Source organism: Pyrus communis, chromosome 14 (genome assembly GCF_041283825.1).
Source record: "Pyrus communis isolate YQ-2024b chromosome 14, ASM4128382v1, whole genome shotgun sequence".
NCBI lineage: Eukaryota > Viridiplantae > Streptophyta > Magnoliopsida > Rosales > Rosaceae > Pyrus > Pyrus communis.
Window position 1 is genome coordinate 1,938,862 of NC_142578.1, and position 21,452 is coordinate 1,960,313.

Consider the following 21,452-nt stretch of genomic DNA (forward strand, 5'->3'; position numbering starts at 1 on the left):
TCTTCTTCCTTTTTTTTACTATTTTTTTGTGCCACTAATTTTCAGTTACCAAAAAAGAAAAAAAGATTCTTGCCAGATCATTTTTCTAGGATTTCTAGAAATTCTGTAATCGTATATCTTGCGGTTAGTTTTCATTAGGTACTATTTATATTTAATTTTAAAGTTTGAAATAATTTCTAATTACACGATATACGATAAACGATCACAGAATTCTTAGAATTTCAAAGAAAATGATCCGGTGAGAATCATTTTCCCCAAAAAAATGTAAGCCTCTCAATCTTGGCCAAAATGTAGTAGGTGACTTATCCATCATCTACGCTAGAAATATTCCAATTAATAACACATTGATTTGTCTTGCATAAGTTTTTTCGGGTCAAATCAAGATTTGCCTTCGAGTGCAAAGGCAAACGAGAGCTTTAATTGCCAGACTCATCCGACTAACAAGGACGAAAACTCCCACATCACAGCTTATGATGCACAATTTTATTTTATTTTCCAAGACAAGCTCTTGATACTTAATCGCATTCACCGGAGCTTAAATTTTGTTTAAGCCGCATTCTCTTATCATTCAATACAAAAGTTAACAGCACAGCACACTACATTTAAAGTATAAACTTGTTGATAAAACAAGGAAAACATTAGTCTATTGGCTAAACACTTGTTCACAGTAAAATGCAGTTAAAGATGCACCAAATTTGCACATTATCTCATGTCTTGAGAAGCTGAAAGTTGCTTGTAAAACCTGGACTCAGTGCAGATTGCAGCAACTTATTACGTTCGACCAAGTGATCACGTTACTCATTTGACCATATTGTTAGAGAACAGATACCCTATATTGGACTCACATTGCCTCGTATTGGTCTCATCCAATGCAAGAGGTACTCCTCTTTATTTGTGAAGTGTAGCTGGCCAAATGATGTTGTTCGCTTGTGACATTTCAAACAATTATTTTGCACCTATTACTAATGTGTATTTTACTCAAATTTCATGTTTGATAAACATCTGACTGTTATATAAATGTATTGGCACTCCGAATTTGATAGTAAGACAAATATATTTACGAAGAGTGCGCATTAAAAATTTTAGAGTGTCAATAATAACATATTTTTTAATCTATGAACACATAAACCATTTGAATTTTTTTTCAATGACACATAATATTAAGTGGTTCGAGAATAAATGATTGATATCGAAAAATCTCATCTGATGGCTAAAATAACAGTTGTGAAAATCTAATGTAACGGTTAAAGTAATCGTACATCTAAATATTTGTTTGTTTTTAATTTTGTGGGTTTTCTTCGACGAAATAAAAAAAATGTGGGTTTCCTAATTGTTGTGTGGTTAAATTTTAAGAAAATTATTTTAAAGTGTGACTCTGCATAATCTTTCTGCCCTCGTATATTTTTAGACATAATATTTTATAATGTTAATATAATAATTGTGTCAAACACATGAAGTTCGAAGAATTTAGTCCTACTTTTGAAACTTACCTAACCTAAGCATCTCTCGTACAAATTAACAGAGCCATAAAGTTGGAACCCTTACTGACAAAAGCAGCAACACTTATTTATCGTATCTCTGAAGACCTACTTTTTGTCTCCACTCACCAGAAGCCACTTCAGAGCTTCTCTCACCCTCTCTCTTTCTCCTCCAAACTCAATCATCGCTTCTAGAGAGAGAAACGAGAGAGAAAGAGAGAGATGAAGATGGAAGGCACGCCGGCTGTCCATGGATATTACATGCCTGCAGAGTGGGAACCCCATTCCCAGTGCTGGATTGGATGGCCTGTAAGTAACCAACCCTTCTCTTCCATTTAATTACCATCTGATATTCTGATTACCCCCCACATGCCTTAATTGGGTTCCTTCAATTTTGCATCTTTATATGGTATAATTCTTCTGTTTGTTCCTCTGGCTGATGGGTTTTTCAGAATCTGTGTTTTAATTCATGTTCTTCAAGAAATATATGAAATTTTTATGTTTCTGTTTCTGTTTTGCTCTATGAATTGTGGATACAGATATGGCGATACGATAGGATACGACACAGCGATACGATACGATATGACACAACGATATGGAAAATCTCTATAAATTAAGATACGATACGCTATGGATACGGCAAATAAAAATGTATATAGTAACAAAAATATACATTTTAAAATATAATTCATCATTCAAATTCAAGCACATTTGAGTTGTTAGAGAAGAAAAGTTCGAAATCTAATCCTCTTTATACAGTAGAAGAAGTACGAGAGTCGTATTCATGGTTTTAATTAGAGGGAAGTTCTTTGTATTCAGAAATTTTCAATTATAGATGTCTCCTATTAATTTTCTCCTCCTCATTACCTTTTTTTGAAAGTGTAAATGTATCCTAAAAGCCAGATACGTGTATCTTAAATGTAGGATACGCGTATCCATCGTGTCAAATTCGTGTCCATCAACCAGGATACATGTTGGATGAGTATCCGAGAGTATCGGGCAAGTATCATATCCGATCAAGTATCGGATACGAGATACGGGACCAAACAGATGTATCCGTGCATCATAGGTTTTGCTTAGTTACATGATGAGTTCTGCCAAATTCTATTGATTTGTGAAATCATGAATTGCAAGTTACTAGGAAAAGTCGATTTTCGAGTGCAGAGCTAGCTTGCTCTATGGTAATTATAAGAATGCAGGATAATTCCGTGTTATTCGGAAAATACTGAGGTATGTTTCTGCATTTTATAAGTAATTCTCAGTTCTTACCCTATCAGAAACACATAATTTCCTGTTTCTGCAAGTGAAGGTTCGATATACTACTCCGCCATCGTAGGTGTATCCAGTGATCTATGTTGTCTGTTTCTGTACCGTTAGGGCTCGGTTCTCTTATTAGGTTAGGTGTCGCTCGCATTATTTGTCTAAAGATTGATATCAGTCTAACATTTTCTGGTAAAATCTATATCGTCAATCTTAAAATGTTCGTTTCATGGATGTATTGATCTTTACTTATATCTTAAGTCCAACACTCATGATAATCAAGCTTTGTTGTGAATTATAGGAACGCCCGGATAACTGGAGAGACAATGCAGTGCCAGCACAGCAGGTGTTTACCAAGGTAGCATCTGCAATCTCAAAGTTTGAGCCCGTGACTGTATGCGCAAGTGCCAATCAGGTTGGTGTAATTTGTAAGAGATGAAAGTCCTTAGCATCTCTACTAGTCTTTTGTATGATATGAGATTTATTTTGAATTCATTACGCTCAGTGGGCAAATGCACGAAGTCAGCTACCAGAAACTGTCAGGGTTGTCGAGATGAGTTTGAATGATTCGTGGTTTCGTGATACAGGACCAACAGTGAGCTTCTTCCTTTGACTCATGGTCAAGTTCTGATGAGATATTCCTTAACAGAATATTATGATCTTTATATTTACCCTTAAAAGCGTTATTTTTCTTACAGTCCTAATCTTTTTCTCTCTTCTTTAGTTTGTCGTAGGAAAAAGCGCCTCTTGTTCTGGTACCCCAGAGCCAAAGGTTGCTGGTATTGATTGGAATTTCAACAGCTGGGGAGGTAGGGTTTATCGTTCATAATTTTTTAAGTGACGTAACACTAGAATATGTTTTTGAACAATATATAATATCGTTAGAAACTTCAATGTTTTCATCATTTTGATGTTTACTCATCGGTGCATTTTGCATGGACTTATTTTTGGAATTTATAGGCATTGATGATGGTTGTTATCGAGATTGGAGTCATGATCTTCTTGTGGCAGAAAAGGTTAGAGTAACTAAATAGATCATTGTCTGATTGAACATGACATACAGCTTTGTTCTTTGAGACACTGAACACTCATACTCTGCAGATCCTGGCAATTGAGAAGCTTCCAAGGTTTCAACACTCCATGATTCTCGAAGGCGGTAGCATCCATGTCGATGGAGAAGGTAACAAAAATTTTAAGCTTATCTTTGCATTTGGAAATTTCTTGCCTCTTTATCTTAGAATTGGCTTTCACCGCCAGCAGATTACTTCCCTGATCCATGCCTTGAAACTGTTTGGATCATAAATGTACGGGAGACTCTGGTCGTTGTTGTAATCTGTTGTTTCTTAATTATGTGTCAAAACCCTGCTTTTGATTGATAGGCAATTACACCCTATATCTCTTTCTGTTTCATTATTCTTTATTCTTATACTACAAAAATTGGCAGTAGCTGCTTATGATTTGTACTACCAAATGCCTCGTCTCGTAAAAGTTCAGAACCCTGCATATTTTTCTTTTCAGCATAAAAAGTGCCATTACAAAAACTCATTCTCTCTGCCAGTATGTAGTTGTAATCTTCATGATCGAATCAGAATCTGCTTTCTTCCTTCAGGGACTTGCCTCACCACCGAGGAGTGCCTGTTAAATAAAAATAGGAACCCACATTTGACCAAGGAGCAAATAGAGGATCAACTTAAGGCGTATCTTGGAGTGACGAAAATCATTTGGTTGCCTCGTGGATTATACGGTAAGAGCTCTACTTGGTTTCTAATTTACTATCTTGCATGAAATGCTCGTTGTTATTGATGCTCAATTTTCCTTCCCCTTGCAATGATTTACATTACATTATATGGACTCCGCATATGCATATAGTAGATATAATTCAGGCCTCCTATTTCATTGAAACCTAAACTACGTATAAAAATCCTTGACAGGAGACGATGATACTAATGGTCACATCGACAATATGTGCTGTTTTGTAAAGCCTGGTGTGGTTTTGTTGTCGTGGACCGATGATGAAACGGATCCTCAGTATGAAAGAGCTGTAGAAGCGGTTTCTGTTCTCTCCAATGCTACTGATGCCAAGGGTAGGAAATTAGAAATAATAAAACTTCATGTACCAGGGCCGCTATACATGACAGAGAAGGAGGCTGCTGGGCTTTTTCAGGTAAACATTGTACACTACAGACCACGGTTCAACTTTCATGTTGCTTCAACTAAGTATGAATGCATCCAACTGAAGGCTAATTTAACATCTGAAAATGTTGATTTAGTCTGATGGTTATGTTGTCGTTAACTTTTTTGAAATGCTTTGGCGCCTCATTTTATTCCTGGTGTTCAATGTTCCTACAGGAGGAGTGCGAAGCTAAACCGAGACTTGCAGGCACGAGACTTGCTGCTTCATATGTAAATTTCTACATTGCAAATGGAGCCATCATTGCACCCCAATTTGGGGACCAGAAATGGGATGATGAGGCTGTTCGCGTCCTATCCAAAGCCTTTCCAAACCATGAAGTAAGCTTCATTTATAGTTGATTTTCTCCAGCATCTTCATATACATTTTAGATATAATCGTATACATCATCCAAAGGTTTGAACTTCTTGGACCTGCAAATTATAAAGCCTCACCCACCCTGTGATTTTATTAGCTGCAATCATGAGACTGTAAAACGTATCGTTAGTGTATGCTGCGCTAGGCTTAATATCATTGTGAAAGTGAGTAATAATATGATACAAAGCGGTCTCTTTTCAACACTAGGGGAAACAAACAAGACCGGTTTTACGTAGTTTGTAGATGAAAATGGATTCATCTTCTTTTATATTTACTGATGTTTGTTTCTGCCGCTTTTTCTATCGCTGAACAAGCCTAATTTATACTGTCGGATTGGTCAGGTGGTAAGAATTGAAGGCGCAAGGGAGATTGTTCTGGCGGGTGGAAATATACACTGCATTACTCAGCAACAACCACGCGTTTCACTCAGTATAGTCCACAATGATTGCTTTCATACATAGAATGGCACTCAATCAAGCAGAGACCGCTAATCTCCGAGTTGTTCTAACATTACAGCGTATGGCTTGCAAGCCTCCGAAGTACAAGGTAATAAAGTGCCTAGGTCTAGACTCTAGAGACAAAGACGTTTTCATAATTCTTGTTGATTGAGCTTTTGGTGTACTAATATTGCTACGACGAAATCTTGTTCAATCGAGTTGCATAACATTTATACTTTGCATCATCGGAAACAGCTGAGTGTCTTTGATATGACGATTGCGTGCAAATTAAACGTTTCAATTTCTAGAACTACTGTGAAACATCTAAGTTCATCGGTTTAGGATCGGTAGCTCCAGCAGGTTTTCGGCTAACTGCAGCACGAAATTTTTTCGCTTTCTCGTGAAATCTTTCCGTTGACAGAGCTTTCAACTATTTCACGTTCATGGTTATGAAATTTTCATAGCAGTAAATTTCTGGTTTTCCCTGCCTGCAAGTCTAAATTTGGCCAACTGAGGGTAACTGAATCCCAAGTGATGTTGCTTAATTTTTTACTGTGGTAATATTGCTTAATTTTAACTTCAGTTGTCGGTTGGGAGAGTGGATCCTCACTGGATCTTTCAATCACATTCATTCATCGTGCGGTCAGTTTTCGTTAGGTATTGTTTATATTCAATTTTAAATAAAAAAAATTACAATAATTTCTAACCGTACGATATACAATGAACGAATATAATTTGAAAATTTTCAGATCTTCGCAAAAAGAATCCGACGAGCATCCTTACTCACTTGGAAGTTGGTAGTTGGAAGAAAGGAGATTTATCTCCAGTCAGACAGTTGACTGATCAATCGTGCATCGCAGTACCGTACTATCGTGTACAGGGACAACTCACCCGTAAGTTTTAAATGCTGCAAGTTGTAACCCCAACGTTCGACATACATATAACTCTTTTAGTCAGTACATGTAATGGGTTTACTTATTAGCCTTAAGACATCGATAATAAGATGTTTAACCATTATATAAGATGGGTTTAATTATTATTTTTAAGATATAGATATATATAATAGAATGGTAATACCGTTTGATCTGTGTCTTACATTGTTTTATGACCGTAAAAGCTCGAATAGTTAATGATTTAAAATTTTCATATAAAGAAGTACAACACAACTTTCAGCAACAACGAAATTTGAAATAAGTGAATTAAGAACAATATTTCGAATTTTAAGAGGGCGTAATTCTTGACCGCATTAACAAATTCTTTAAAAAGAACCATTTTGAATGAAATTAGACTAAAAATTAAATATTAATGACATATGGTTCTTGATGGCATTAAAAAACTCTTAAAAAAAAAAAACGTCTTGAATAAAATTAGACTAGAAATAAATATTGATGGCATATGGCAAAAAATCTGACGACATAAAACATCAAATATCTATAAAAAAAATGATCGTTTTAGTAAATTGAAATTTGAGAAAGGATCAATTTATATCAATTTCTTAAAAACAATTCAAAACTAATTATATTGCTTTGAGCCTTTGAGCAAAAAAGGTTGGTTTTCGGTAAGACATAACCGAAAAAAATGGAGGGGAAGTGAGAGTGACTCAAGAACCGAAAAAAAGCATCCATGTGTTTGGCTCAGATTTGTCATTTGGGAGATCCAACACCAAATCACACTCAAACTCCTTCACATTACCCTCCTTCTCCATTGACTGATTGACATGAACTCCTCAGCTCTTCCGAATCCGTTTTCGAAAACCAGATTCCGTTTTTGAAAACATCCCTTTTTTTGTTTTTGGATTTATTTATTTATTCGAGAGGGAGAGAGGATCAGCAGCTGAAGAACGAGTACACCAGATGGGGTGCACATTCTCTGGTTTGGGCGCTCTGTACGACGCCGTGAACGGCGGAGGCGATGTGTGGATTAACGAGAATCGGTTCAAGATCGTGAGGCAGCTCGGGGAAGGTGGGTTCGCTTATGTGTTTTTGGTCAAGGAGGTGGTCGCCGACTCCTCCGCCTCGGGTGGTGGTGGTCTCGCCAAGAAATTCAAGGATCCCTCTCATGTCTCAGGTGATTCAATTTCTGGAAATTTGTTGATTTTTTATGTGTTTGTCAGATTTTGGGATCTGGGTAGTGATCTGTTTTAAGTTTTGTGAATCGAAAATGGTTGAAGTCTGTATCTTTGAGGAATTAGTGATCTGGGTCATTTCGATATGTGAATCTGAAATTATTGGTTTTGATTCTCTGAGCTGGGAAGCAATGGAGATTTGGCCAGTGAATTTGCTGAATCGAATTTAAAGTGTGACTCTTTTGTTCTTCGAATGTGTTGAGTGGTGGCATGCGTCGATTATTTGGTGATATGAATGTTTGATCTGTGACTCTATATCATTGTTTCAAAGAATGCTGTGACCTTTGCCGAGGATTGCGTTGATGAATGCATTTGTGATTTGGCCTTCATGTTCCTACTGTTTATGCTTGACTGATGCTCAGGTGATTGATCGGTTTGCAATTCAATTTCGGAAATGATTACAGCTTGCTTGTACTCTATTCTTTTGCAGATGATGGAACTTATGCTATGAAAAAAGTTCTCATTCAGAATAGTGAGCAGTTGGAGTTGGTGAAGGAAGAGATCCGTGTTTCTTCGTTGTTCAGTCATCCCAATCTGCTTCCGCTTCTTGATCATGCCATTATTGCCGTTAAGGTTAAAATCTGGATTACTTAATTTCATATGGCTTATACAATACTTTGGTTTTTTTCTTCTCAGAATGGTAGCCTTCCATGAAATCGAACATCGTTTTCAGTTTTCTTAATACTTTTCATGCAATTGATTCATATATAAATACTCTCTGGCTGACAGACAACACAAGAACAATCTTGGAACCATGAAGCATACTTGTTATTTCCAGTTCATCTGGATGGAACTTTACTGGACAATGCCAAGACTATGAAAGCTAAAAAGGAGTTCTTTTCCACCTCAGATGTTCTTCAAATATTCCGGCAGGTCAATGAATATATCATCCCTCTCTTTTTCCGTTGTAAATTAGCCTTCAACAATGCTACCAAGTTCTGGGGCAATTGATGTGCCATGTTCTGATTTCTTTTCCATGTCCCGTGATGATTTATCTTGTTGGTAAAACATATTTAGAAGCATCAGAACCGTTCTAACCTAGAAAAAACAATGTCGCAGCTTTGTGCAGGACTTAAGCATATGCACACTTTGGATCCGCCATATGCACATAATGATATCAAACCTGGTAACGTTCTGATAACCCATAGAAAAGGACAATCACCTCTTGCAATGTTGATGGATTTTGGCAGTGCTCGACCTGCGAGGAGGCAAATTCGCTCTCGTACAGAGGCACTACAGTTGCAGGTATATGTTTTAAAATCATTTTAGATTTTTCTAAACACATTTATTTTTGATGTAGTAACTGCAATTGTTCTTTTTTAGTATGCTTAATTAATGCCTACAAACTGATGTTGCTTATACTTACCTCCTTGATTTCAATTGGTTTAATACCGTCAAAGGACACCTTTGTATTGTTGGGTTCTCTCGTCTGGTAACTTTTAGTTGAAAAAACTATTGAAGTGATTTTTCTTGCTTGTTATGTAGGAATGGGCGTCTGAGCATTGCTCAGCACCATTTCGAGCTCCAGAGTTGTGGGATTGCCCGAGCCAAGCCGACATTGACGAGAGGACTGATGTATGGTCCTTAGGGTGCACTTTGTATGCAATACTGTGAGTACTGAGCTTTCTTTCTTGAACTTACTATTATAGCTCTGAAGTTTGAACATCGTATTGATCGTTTGCCTTCTGCCTCACTACTTCACTAGTAAATGTTTTCTGTTGGATTGTTTAAGAAACTGTTTTGATGTGTATATATATGCGTACCTATTACATATACATAACTGTTTCTGCCATGGACATGACACCTTTGTCTCGTATATTAACGGCTTACTGCCAAATACTCGATTGGTACTGTGATCTGCATCATTCTTGTCCGCCATAGAAGCAAAACTACGCCTCTATTTAGCTGCTGTAGCTATTTTTTCTCAATTCTGATGCCCAAGTTTTATTTAAAAGGTACGGAATGTCTCCATTTGAATATGCACTCGGCGAATCTGGAGGAAGCCTACAGTTGGCGATAGTCAACGTGCAGATAAAGTGGCCAGCTGGACCTAATCCTCCATATCCGGACGCTCTTCACCAGTTCATCACATGGATGCTTCAGCCGCAGGCTGCAGTCCGTCCTCGCATTGACGATATCCTGATACATGTGGACAAGTTGATCTCCAAGTTCTCCAGTTGAGATAATATAGAAGGAAAGAAAGTATGAAAACGAACTTTCTCTGCACGCGTCGACTTTGCACATTTCTGCAAACGTTCTTGAAGCCGGACGGACGTCACGTCGTGCGTTTTCTTTTGTACTCAAGGGTCCATAGGGCAACTGAGTTATAGCAGCTCCTCCATTATTACACAGTTTCTTACTTTTTTGCTGTAGGATTTGCAGTTTGTGAATTGGTTTATCGTTATCGTGCTCCTATCTCAACTGTTTGATTTTCGACCTTATAAGTTATCAAACTGCTCGTCTCCCCTGGCTCGAATTCTTTCGATTAGTTAAAAATACAGTAATTTCGGTTCATTAAGCGAGCTGCAAGTTTAATTACAAAGCAGTTTATTTTGTTCATTTTATCGGATTGATGAAAGGAAGAACAACGAAAATGATGACGCAAATCATTCGAAGTTGGAACGTCTTCAACTATTGAGAAGATAAATATCGCTAAACCAAGAACTTGTTTATTATACAACTACAACTCGAACGATAGTAATTTTAGTATAATAAACTATGGTGGTTTTTCATCCTACCTCTTCGCTTCACTCAACTGTGTTACAGATATCAACAATACATAGACATTTGCTCGTGTGAATGCGAAAAAATGGACGAACAGATTCGCTTGCCTGTTTATACGACATCATATGGATCTCATAAAAAATGTTTCAATGTAATCTAAAGAATACATAGGCACCTCACACGACGAGCTACCCTATGGTGAAAGCACAAACCTATCTCCGGCTGACTCTCCCGGTGAGTTTGAACAGTCTTTTTACTGTCAGTCCTCGTGTTCATCATCCTCGCCTTCAGAATCTGCAGTCCACGTGAAAGGTTGCGTGAGCGAGGGGAAACATATGACGCTAGTTTGAAAACAAACAACCTTAAACCTCGAATCATTTTTTTTTCGGACAGTTGCTGTCATGGTTTCTAGCTGGCAATCCTATTTTTGCAAGTAAGATATCTGTCCAACTTATAAAACTATGAATTGAATAACTTGTTACCTGATCGAACATCGTCATCAACTTTCCCTCTAGCCTGAATTTGCTTCACGAGCATCCGAACCATCAACTTCCACCAATAAACATGACAAATGAGCAAGCAAATTAGAAGAGTATTAAACAAGTAATAGTATATAGATCCATCCACTATGTGCTTCTCCTTGTCCAACTTCAGAAGAGCTTCATAGCTGCCAAAAACAAATGGAACCAAAAATCAATCTTTGTATATGACATTAACGAGAAAAAAGCGTCATTTAAGGGAGAAATTCAACAATTATATGATATTCTCCATGCCAATGTTAACACCGAAAGGAAAACAGAAAATTCTCTCTGCATATTTAGCTAACCTGGTACTCCATATTATCCAGAATGGAAAGTAAATAAGACGCAGTACTGTCCAAGAGAGAAAAAAAGTAACAAAAGCAACGCCGGCAAGAATTTCAAAGCCACAATATTTTGACAACTTTGCAATTTCTAAAAACACATCAGATCCTTCATGGAGAGCTAAAATGATCGAGCCAACTCGAGAAAACCTGCAGGGGGACAAAACAGATCATTAAGACACCAGAAAAGATAGAGGCAAGCCTGAAAAAACAAAAAGCGAAGAAGCAAGCTGAGATGCTTTAAAACTTACTTGAATATGTAAGATGCCACAATTAAAATCGTAGTTGCTACATGATGAGCCATTGACACCACAAAGTCAGAACGCCTTGTTTCCCAAAACACCAAAGCAAAGGTGGAGTAGATGTAGAATCCAGCGGAATACATGTACAGTCCCTTCAATTTTAATCTGCCAAAAGGGGATATGCAAGGCCAGGTGAGATGCAAAAGGTAATTGTTGGTTGAGCAAAATTACACATATGATCAGAAATCAAAGTAAACAAAAGCTACTATTCACTTTGACACTGAACAATGATTTCTAAACTGAGTTAAGAGACGAACTTGGTTTTCTGGTCGGGCCAAATCTGATCGCCAGGCCCTACCCAAAAGTATCTGGTTTTGGTGAACCAAGGCTCGTTGTATGTAACAGAAAGGGCCAAAATCTCTGCAGTGAAAAAATACACACATTTGAATGCTGACTCTTTGAATTTACTAACTTTCTTCCGATTATCGCGTTTCTCAACATTCACCAATGCATGCTTCTTTCCAAACAAAAGGCGCTTTGCTAATCTCTGCCAAAAAACAAAAAGCAAAAAGTACAATTCAAACCGTAAGGACCATAGTTTTCAAGTCTACCAAAGATAGCCCCCACAAAGCAATGAAACATGTAACGTAGATCAACATTATATCGACGCAAAGCTTCGGATGGTTAGATTTGCATTTCTCATACATTGATACAAAAAGAAGTTTTCCGAGCTTAGGATTTCCATATGACTAATAAGTTGGGCATGGTAATTATCTTTGCACAAAATTGGAATCTGTGGGATTGCATACATTTGGGGATTTCAACAGTAACCGCGAAAGGATCACAACTTTCATGAATGACAATACTAAGAATAAAAAAACCCAACAAAATAAGAGCAAAAAGATCACAACTTTAAACCGTAAATGTTAACAATGCAGCCTGAGACCCAATTTCATTACCATTTTCTACAATTTGATGGTACTAAAGTAACGTCAAGCGAATGCACGTGATCATCTGGTCTAGCGGCACTCAGTCTCCGCTTTATTGGAGCACGTAACGAGTTCAAATCTCACAAACGACAGTAGTTGATAAAAAGGAAAGCAGCATCAAGTGAATGAAATTGAAATTAAATCATGTTCTCCCACAAATTACAGAGTGCAAAACTAGTTCCGTTCCAAAATACAATAAAATTCAATTGTCTGATAAATTTGAGAGTACCAGGAGTTGTACCTCAAAGAAGAAGATGTCCAGGACGAGCCTGAGTGAAGGGAAAAGAAGAACGAACAAGGGGAGGACAAAGAAGTCATTGGGCACTGGGTACGACTCCTCCTCCCAGTTGAGTTTGACCAAATCACTGATTCCGAACAGACCCATTATTTCCTCCATCAAACCCAAGAATCTGCAGAGGCGGTGGAGGAGCCGGCGGAACGCGTCGTAGATCGGTGTTCGAGGAAGATGAAAAGGCGATTGACTTTTGAAAAGCGTACGCACAACAACTCAACGGTTTTTGACCGGTATATTTTATCGGGTCATGCAGTCTAAGATGACCCGGTTTGTATATATCCGATTTTAAGCGGGCTATGTTTTGTGTGAAATTTAGAAACGTGGGCCTATTTTGACGATTCCATTGGCCCAAATCAATGATACTCTGTTTTTACAAAATAATAGAATATTTGCAAGGACTTTACAAAGCCACAAGGAGAGACACTCTCGTATCACTAATTCTTGACGTGGTTAGCGTCTATTAGATATGTGGTACATTTTCCGAACATGTGACAAGTATATAATGGACAAGTAACACCATTGAAACTATATCTTAACTGTAATAGATAATCTCTCAATCAGAAGGCTGCTCGATAACCAAGTTCTAAGGTATAATTCCTATCCCTATGCATTCAGATTCGATTTTTCCTCACCGTAAGAGTCTAAGATTAGATTAGTGTCAAATAAAAGAAAACGTTAGGTCATTAAATTATGTAACAAATTCGTCACAAATATATATTTGTTATCGTCACATTTATCCATTCGAGTTAAACTTTAGACTGGAGACAAATATGGTAGACCAAAATGTTTATTTCGTGTGTACTAATTTAATCCATTCAATTGTCTTTCGAAGCAAGAAAATTATTTAAAAAAGAAGAGCACGTTTGAGAATGAATATGTTATCTTTTTTTCTTGGAAGAATATTGACTATAGTTAGGCATGTATTATTTCTAGTATCACATGTGGATGCTAGGTTAAGTGGCAACATATGACGCAGAATAATACTAGGATACACACACACACACACACGATATATTCGATCTTGTAGGCATCGTCTTTGTCACAGAGTGGTGCTATACACATACATTATTTTTAATTTTCGACCGCTAGTCGGCAAAACAACTATTTTGTCCTAAAACAAAGAAATGTGAGATTTTATTATAAAATTAATTAGCAATATGAGGAGTAGTCTAATTTTTTGATCGGAAACTGAATTTTCATTTTTGTAAAAATAACAGAGGACAAGAGATTTGGAGGAGTAGCCTAATGAGCGCTTAATTCGAAAAACTCCATTAGAGATGCTCTAAGAGGCTCCCTCGAACATTGCTCGAGCTCTGTCTACACCCATTAACCAATGCTCAAACCCCCTCCATTATTTCCGTCAAAACTTCCCTAAGCTTATTTCTTATTTGTTCATAGAATTAAACGAATAAGAGTACATAGTTTGCATGCAATGTCACGTAAACTAATAGTCACATTTCATGCAAAATATGTAACAATTTCCATGAAATTTTCGGAGTAAAATTTCCTACAGATACAACTAGTACTGTGCCTTGGCATGCTTGCATTTACTATCTAGGGTTTTCATCAATCGGCTGTACAATGTAGTCCAGATCGATGGCAAACGCTCTTCAAGCCGAGAAAGATTTATATGACATGAGTAAAATGTCACTGTAGCGTTATGCACATTGCTTATTTCAATGACACGGTGTGCCCCAAACTACCTGAACTTAAAACTATTAAATTTTATTACCGGTTTAAACGTAGTGACGGACGACCGTTAAATATAAGGATCAAATATGTGTTGGCATAGAGTCCATACATGCACTCATGAAATTTTTATTGAGAAAACTCTTAGCCTTTACATAGAAATGTTCTCTTGGTTGAGAGTAACTTGTACGACATGACTACATTTCTCTATAATGATGTTTCGTGTCAATAATAAAGAGAAAACCAGCGTTGACAAACATTGTCCGATTTCGAAAACAGTACTCACGTGGGAAGGAAGACAAGGGAGAAGCAAATCGGGATGTGATCAACGCAAAAGGACACGCAGCAAGAATAATACATTATGCATGGGCCTCACCCCTGTCTCCTCCTCCTAATATTATATATATATATGTGTGTATATATATGTGTGTGTTGTATTGTAGCTAAGTGGTTCGATTCTAGCCACTGAAGAGAAATTGGAAGTGGGAAACAGCCAAAAATCTTGCTCAAAAGTATCGGGGGCATGGTGTTCCCCAAACCCTCTGGATTATTAAACTCTTTAACTTCGTTTTGTTCTTGCCCTTTCCTAATCAAAGAGGGCCCCATCGCATGACTTGTCAATTATATATCCATGCATTTTACAGGCAAATCACATCTACCAGAAGCACATTTTACATTACAGTTCGTGATAGGTTTGAAATGTCGTTATAGAATCATCTCGTTGTAAGGGAGTTCTTCTCGGATTATAGGGTACTGGTATTTTACCATTGGCTTCAAGAGTTTGCACATTCATAATGTCAGCCGCTCATCTCATCTGCTCATGCATTGGAATACTGAATACGGCTTAAAAAAGTGAAGGATTCAGATTCTTTCCTCTTCTATTTTTTTTTCTCTCCGGTTCTTTTGAATTTGAATGTCCGTGATTAAATTAGGTTAAAAATTTGTGTTAACTTTACACACACGCACACGCACACGCACACGCACATATATATATATATATATATATATATAGAGAGAGAGAGAGAGAGAGAGAGAGAGAGAGAGAGAGAGAGAGGAGAAGATGAGATTTGGATATCCAACAATGTATGTCGTTTCAAGAGTTATTGCAGAAGTAAATATTTACTTTTACTTTTGCTTGTGGAAGATATCTGTCCGATGGATCACTATAAATTCACACATCCAAACTTACGCCCTCGCGAAAGCAGTACAAGAAGCACAGAAGGAGAGCAATAAATAACAAGACAAGCACATGGTTTCTTCAAGATTTATCTGATAAGTTGATATGAAATTTCAATATTTGCGGCAGCATGTATGAATATATAATATTAGTGATATAATAATTCATAAATAATAATATTATTAGTTGGATCCATAAAGTCACTTTTTTTACTCAATTGAACATATATATATTTGTGTGAAACTCATTTGTAATGTTTATTTTTAACTATTTAAACTGTTTATCTTTCAGAATATTATTCATATATCATTTTTTGCAAAAATTAGACAAATTTAAAACTATTAAGACATTCATTTGTAATGAAAAAAATAAACGAATATGGTTCCACAAAGAAATCTTAAACTTTAAATCCAACGATCATATGAATTCAAATTTGGATGATTTTTTATAAACATGATATTTAAAAGATAAATAATTCGAATCGTTTAAATACATTATAAAATGAATCTACAAAAATACGTATAAAAAAATAATTCGGATTATTAAAATACATTACAAATTATTTTATATAATTTTTGGGTGTTGATAGTATTTTTGAGAAAAATGATCCTAGCCGGATCATTTTCTTAAGAATTCCGTGATTGTGATCGTTTATCGTATATCGCATGGTCAATTTTTATTAAGTACTATTTATATTTAATTTTAAATTTAAAATAATTTTTGATCGCACGATATATGATAAACGATCACGATTACAAAATTCCTAAATCTCCATGAACCCTTTCCATTTTTTGAAACGATATCGACGGTACTATAATATATTGAATTAACATAGCAAGCTGGATTGCACATTGGGATTATTGAGCTGTTAAAAGGATTAGGACCTGTGTTCTGTTTTCTTCTCTTCCCCCAATAGCAAAACAAAAGACATAATCGTTGCCTTTAGGAGACACACATCATCAAAACAATCAATTTGGTGGAGAACATAGCTACCCCTAGCAGACATAGGTTTTTGACTAGTTCCTATCTATTGATCAAATAAAACCTACAACTCCAAGGTAGAACTCACACAAAAGAGAATTGCTAATGTGACGTTTCTCTCAAAACTGTTATACAGGAGAAAGTTAAAATACGTAACAACTTGTGGTATGTTTGTGACGCAACGATCTTAGTTATACAAATTCTTGTCTTTATAAGAAGGAAGTAGGACTTACACATGACTGGTTCATTGTCATGTGATGTTTTGGTCTAATAATTTATTGTAATGGAAAGTTTTTTTACACATGACTGTCAAGGTTTCAGAATCGGGCCAGTTGTCTACAACTAATCACATCGATATTATCTCAACTTAACCACATGCACAACTCAACATGTGTGAAATTTTATCACAAAAGACTTTAATATGATTAATAATGTAACCATTCATTCATAAGTTGTAAGATATTGCGTCTATCTAAGTTTCTGATGTAAGATTGTATTCTTTAACAATGATAATATGTAATTAGACCGCGACACCACAATGACAATATATAATTAGACTGCGACACTACAGTAACAACGAACATGTTCCATTGAGAAAGGATGTTCCATTTTAAATGACAAGTAGGGATTTTTTTATAAGGGTGTGAAAGCTAAATGAGATAGAGAGGAGGTCCTATTGTATTCCCTATTAAAAACACCGTGTATGGAACTCATACAATGTTATTCTCTCTCTCTCTCTGGTTTTTTCTTTCTGCATCTGCATTTAAGGCTTCACCATTGGGGAGAGAAACCCAATGAGCCCTAGTGAGTGAGCAACCACCAATGTCCTTTCAAATTCATGAGAGATAGCAAAAGCTTTAAGCTTTGGTTTGTGCAGGATAGATTATTCACTTTCACTGACGGCAGCTTCTAGCTAGCTAGCTGTCTTTCTGCTCAGTAAAAAAGCCGGAGAATTAATTGGTATTTAGATTTCCAGGCAGTGTGGTAGTAGCACTCTCAGTTATTGCAGGCAGCTTATTGGCTTTTTGTATAAGTAGAGGGAGAGCAGTGCTTCTGGCTTTTGTGGTGTTGCTTTCAAATGTGAGATTGGTAACCTTTGCTCTCTCTCTCTCTCTCTCTCTCTCTCTAAGAACTTTTCCTATCTTTTTTTTACTTTGATTACAAGCGATATTATTACTTTGAGCTAAACTAAGAGGAGAGGGAGGGTTTGAATGCGAGACGCAGTTGGTTAAAGAGAAAGATCCTATCGACAGGGCAATCCACGTGTTACAATAAGAAATCTTAGTTGTTTTTACCTCTGTTTTACTGTGTTTTTACCCTGTTTTCCCCTGTTTTTGGTTTCTGTTAATTCAGTTTTCTGTTGGGTTTGATCTGTAAATTCAGTTATGGAGTCTGGAAAAATGCTTGGAGGTGCGGAGGAATGCCACAGCAGTGAATCCGGGTGGACGATGTACATTGGCTCCCGCCTGGAAGGCGAAAACGACGGTGGCATGCATCACGAAGAAGACGATGAAGGTGGAGAAAATTATGGTGGTCATCGTAAGGGTGAAGAGAGTGACGATTCAATGGTCTCTGATGCCTCGTCCGGCCCAAGCCATCATCACGGCCGTCCATCTAGGTCAGGACAGGGCGTGGCAGCTGCTGAGAAAAAGGGAAAGAAGAAGCCGGCCAAGGAGAAGCAAACCAGAGGTGGAAGGAGAAAGCAGGAGGAGAAAAAAGACAAGGCGTTGTTGATTCACGGCAAGAAACGCTGAGGCGGAAACCAACCGGAAAAGGGTATTTTGGGAAAGAAGAAATTGATTAAGTAGATGTTTTTTGATGTTCTTAATCATCAGCTAATTGCTATTATTTTGTAGTTAATCGGGTAATTAGTAATGGGGTTAGCTGATCAATTGTATCTCAGGTAGAAAAATAGGGGTACAATTTAATTTTATGACTATGGTTTCGTTATGGGATTGGCTTTTAGAGTTATTGTTTGAGGATTTGCTGAAGGGCGACGTAGAGAAATTTATTGATGCACGAAATGGGAGACTTAATATCCATATCCAAAGCCCATCAAGCGAATCCTCAAAAACGACGCCCTGCATAGAGTAGAAAATAGAAAGAGTAAAATAAATATTGCTGCAAAACCAGTTGCATAAAATATAAGAAAAACTAATGAAAATGATTTAAAATTTTTTAATTTTAACGATAAGGATAAAATAAAGGGTAAAGTGAATGATATTATGATTGATTTTTTAGTTTTAAAATGAGGTTTTTCGTTAAAACGAACAGTATCGGAAGTTTTTCGTTAATGTTCTTAATAATATAGCCTTGAACAGAAGTTGCAGAAACATTCAAGTGAAACCATATGGGAAGATGACCAAAATGTTAGCCGAAACTGGCAGGCTGTGTAGCCTGTGACTTCACCTTCTCACACCGTCACACGGTTTGCTTCCGTTCTGCGTCGCATCGTTTAAGGTAGCGGTCATGGACTTGGCGGTCTTCTTCCTTTTGGTTGGAGATTCTCGCGTTGTCTCCTCAATAACTATGGGGAGATTTTGCGTTTGATCTCTTTGGCCGGTAACTTCCCTTTGTCCAAGGGTCTTGACCTCATAAGCACCATGGAAACGCCGGTCTAAAATACGTTCATAATCTGAGGGGTTGGCATTTTCAGCCAAAGAACCGTTTCGCCAGTCATCAACATCTCAAGGACCAAGGTTTGGAGAAGAAGCAACCCCGATAAGATAGGCAACCAAAATATTATTCGCGGATTAGTTTCCTTGACAACGAAACCAAGCACAACACTTCTACTGATGCCAATCGAACGGCCAGGAGGGGCGTTCTATAGTGCCCTGAATGTGAGTAGCGCGAATAGCTGCGTTCAAATCAACGAGAAATGGATCGTACCTGTCTGAAGAGTAATGTTCTTTGTGCCTGCAAGGTTGTGAAAAATGTGGTGCAGCATTGTGGCTGGACAGCCTTACGATTTGAAATGTATAGAGCGCGGATGCATGCAGAGATGTGGGCTCTGGTGGCAAGAGTTCATGGATAAACAATCCAGCATATGCTGAAAGAGCAGAAAAATGCAGAAAACAGCCAACTCTAATTCAAATCAGTTGCAAAATATCAATGTCTCAAGCACTTTTGCCACAGAATTCGACATTCCAAAACATCAAAACATACTCAAGATTCTAAATGTTGACATTGCTACCTAAATTTATCACTAGCAATCCAAATTTTGCACTATTTTCCACAGTGAATGGGACCTTGTATCGGAATCCATGCATAGAATAACACGGTGATAGTAGGTCCAATCCACTATCTGGAACTGGTCGACTGTGGTACTGGCTGTGGCTTTGAAGGACTCGGTTCCAGTCTGTCTGGCTGTGGCTTTGGAGGACTCGGTTCCAGTCTGTATGGTTATGGCTTTGGAGTATTCGCTTCCAGTCTGTATAGCAGCATTTGAAACGGAAACCTTGTCCTTGGTCTTCTTCCTTTTGTTCGGAGGAGGGCCTTGGGTTGTTCCCCTAACAAATATTGGGATAATTTGCCTTTGTTTACCATCTCCGACCTCATAACCGCTATAAAAACGATAATCTTCAAGGACGCGGTCCAATGTTTCCTCATCAAGTTTTACAACAATTTGCCTTCTTTCAATGGTCCTCACCTCATAACCACCATAAAAATGTCGATCGTTAACACGGTCATAGGACAACGGATTGACATTTTCAGGCACAATTCCGTTTTGCCAATCATCAACATCTCTGAATCCAAGATTGGGAGTACAGGCAGCTCCGAGTATAAAGGCAACCATGACATCCTCCATCGTGTAGTTTCCTTCGAGAGGAAACCAAGCACAACACTTGCAGTCCTCGTGCCAGTCGAATAGCCAAAATGGCCTCCCTAGGTTGTCTGATCCAACGGTTGATGTTCTCCAATATCCCTTCATATTCGCAATAATTCCTCGAACCAAATTACGATCCAAAACAAAGTTCTCGATGTTGAATGGATTATCAGTACCCCAAGCTGGACTGTCACTGAGAACAGGAACATATACAGTATCTTCCGGAGTGCCCTTAATGTGAGTAGGCCGAATATCTGCATTCAGATGAATCAGAAAGGCATCATATTCCGATGAACAATAAACTTCTTCGTGCGAGTAATGCTTTAAAAATGTAATGGAGCATAGCGTCTGGACAGCCTCGCGATTTGAAACATACAGATCGTGTATCCATGCCGAGATGTAACATCTTGTGGCATGAGTCCGCGGAGTTATGCCTGATGGAAGGGCAGACTCTTCGAATAGATACTTTAACCGTTGCCATTGACACTGAAAGAGAGGAATGTAGAGCGAGACCAGTTGATCGAAGATGGTCTGAAGATGTAAGCTAACACAGCGGGTGACGCGTTCCTTGCGCCGTACCCTAATGCAACCTGCTTCTAGTAGATACTTTGTTGCTCTTGACAGACCGTCCTTGAACGAATCGTCTTCCATCGTAGTCAAAACTCAAAATTTAAACTCATCAAGTCGTCTTCCACCTTGCCCTACGAACATACAAAAATTTGGACTGCATTCAAATTCCGAAATTTACAAAGAACAAACTTTAATATCTTCTGCATTATCTTGATTTCGAGTAACACAGTTGGGATGTTTAAATTCAAC

The 21,452-nt window shown here is 37.5% G+C and overlaps 3 protein-coding genes and 1 long non-coding RNA gene across 5 annotated transcripts; 3 read left to right on the plus strand and 1 right to left on the minus strand.

Moving 5' to 3' along the window:
- The first annotated feature begins 1,541 nt into the window (after positions 1 to 1,541).
- LOC137712644 (agmatine deiminase) lies at positions 1,542 to 6,033 on the plus strand. Its single transcript, XM_068451756.2, has 10 exons — positions 1,542 to 1,787; positions 3,040 to 3,153; positions 3,244 to 3,333; positions 3,463 to 3,547; positions 3,699 to 3,754; positions 3,840 to 3,918; positions 4,348 to 4,482; positions 4,670 to 4,902; positions 5,088 to 5,249; positions 5,628 to 6,033. The coding sequence occupies exons 1-10, from the start codon at positions 1,701 to 1,703 to the stop codon at positions 5,745 to 5,747; spliced, it is 1,161 nt and encodes a 386-aa protein (XP_068307857.1). The 5' UTR covers positions 1,542 to 1,700; the 3' UTR covers positions 5,748 to 6,033.
- A 1,169-nt stretch (positions 6,034 to 7,202) lies between these two features.
- LOC137712937 (uncharacterized) lies at positions 7,203 to 10,362 on the plus strand. The gene is made up of 6 exons (XM_068452144.2): positions 7,203 to 7,790; positions 8,279 to 8,421; positions 8,578 to 8,721; positions 8,908 to 9,093; positions 9,334 to 9,458; positions 9,804 to 10,362. The coding sequence occupies exons 1-6, from the start codon at positions 7,577 to 7,579 to the stop codon at positions 10,027 to 10,029; spliced, it is 1,038 nt and encodes a 345-aa protein (XP_068308245.1). The 5' UTR covers positions 7,203 to 7,576; the 3' UTR covers positions 10,030 to 10,362.
- A 133-nt stretch (positions 10,363 to 10,495) lies between these two features.
- On the minus strand, positions 10,496 to 13,226 carry LOC137712938 (ceramide synthase 1 LOH3). 2 transcript variants are annotated; one of them, XM_068452145.2, is made up of 6 exons: positions 12,907 to 13,226; positions 11,994 to 12,223; positions 11,686 to 11,841; positions 11,399 to 11,584; positions 11,055 to 11,239; positions 10,496 to 10,866 (listed from the first exon to the last, which is right to left on the minus strand). In XM_068452145.2, the coding sequence occupies exons 1-6, from the start codon at positions 13,060 to 13,062 to the stop codon at positions 10,832 to 10,834; spliced, it is 948 nt and encodes a 315-aa protein (XP_068308246.2). In that variant the 5' UTR covers positions 13,063 to 13,226; the 3' UTR covers positions 10,496 to 10,831. The 2 variants fall into 2 exon arrangements, with proteins under 2 accessions (XP_068308246.2, XP_088539871.1); XM_088683745.1 differs by having other exon boundaries at positions 12,636 to 13,145.
- Positions 13,227 to 17,426: 4,200 nt separating this feature from the next.
- LOC148691073 (uncharacterized) lies at positions 17,427 to 18,757 on the plus strand. The gene is made up of 2 exons (XR_015955579.1): positions 17,427 to 17,896; positions 18,191 to 18,757. It is a non-coding gene; the product is annotated as an uncharacterized LOC148691073 (long non-coding RNA).
- Positions 18,758 to 21,452: the final 2,695 nt, after the last annotated feature.

Bases quoted from the DNA above. Each gene is read 5' to 3' on its own strand.
- LOC137712938 (XM_068452145.2), bottom strand. From the start codon at position 13,062: ATGGAGGAAATAATGGGTCTGTTCGGAATCAGTGATTTGGTCAAACTC. The intron at 11,842-11,993 runs GTTCGTCTCTTA...CCCTTTTGGCAG, and splicing joins TGGCCCGACCAGAAAACCAA to ATTAAAATTGAAGGGACTGT. The intron at 10,867-11,054 runs GTAACAAGTTAT...CGTGGACTGCAG, and splicing joins TGATGACGATGTTCGATCAG to ATTCTGAAGGCGAGGATGAT.
- LOC137712937 (XM_068452144.2), top strand. From the start codon at position 7,577: ATGGGGTGCACATTCTCTGGTTTGGGCGCTCTGTACGACGCCGTGAAC. The intron at 7,791-8,278 runs GTGATTCAATTT...ATTCTTTTGCAG, and splicing joins GGATCCCTCTCATGTCTCAG to ATGATGGAACTTATGCTATG. The intron at 9,094-9,333 runs GTATATGTTTTA...CTTGTTATGTAG, and splicing joins CAGAGGCACTACAGTTGCAG to GAATGGGCGTCTGAGCATTG.
- LOC137712644 (XM_068451756.2), top strand. From the start codon at position 1,701: ATGAAGATGGAAGGCACGCCGGCTGTCCATGGATATTACATGCCTGCA. The intron at 3,919-4,347 runs GTAACAAAAATT...TTCTTCCTTCAG, and splicing joins CATCCATGTCGATGGAGAAG to GGACTTGCCTCACCACCGAG. The intron at 4,483-4,669 runs GTAAGAGCTCTA...AATCCTTGACAG, and splicing joins GTTGCCTCGTGGATTATACG to GAGACGATGATACTAATGGT.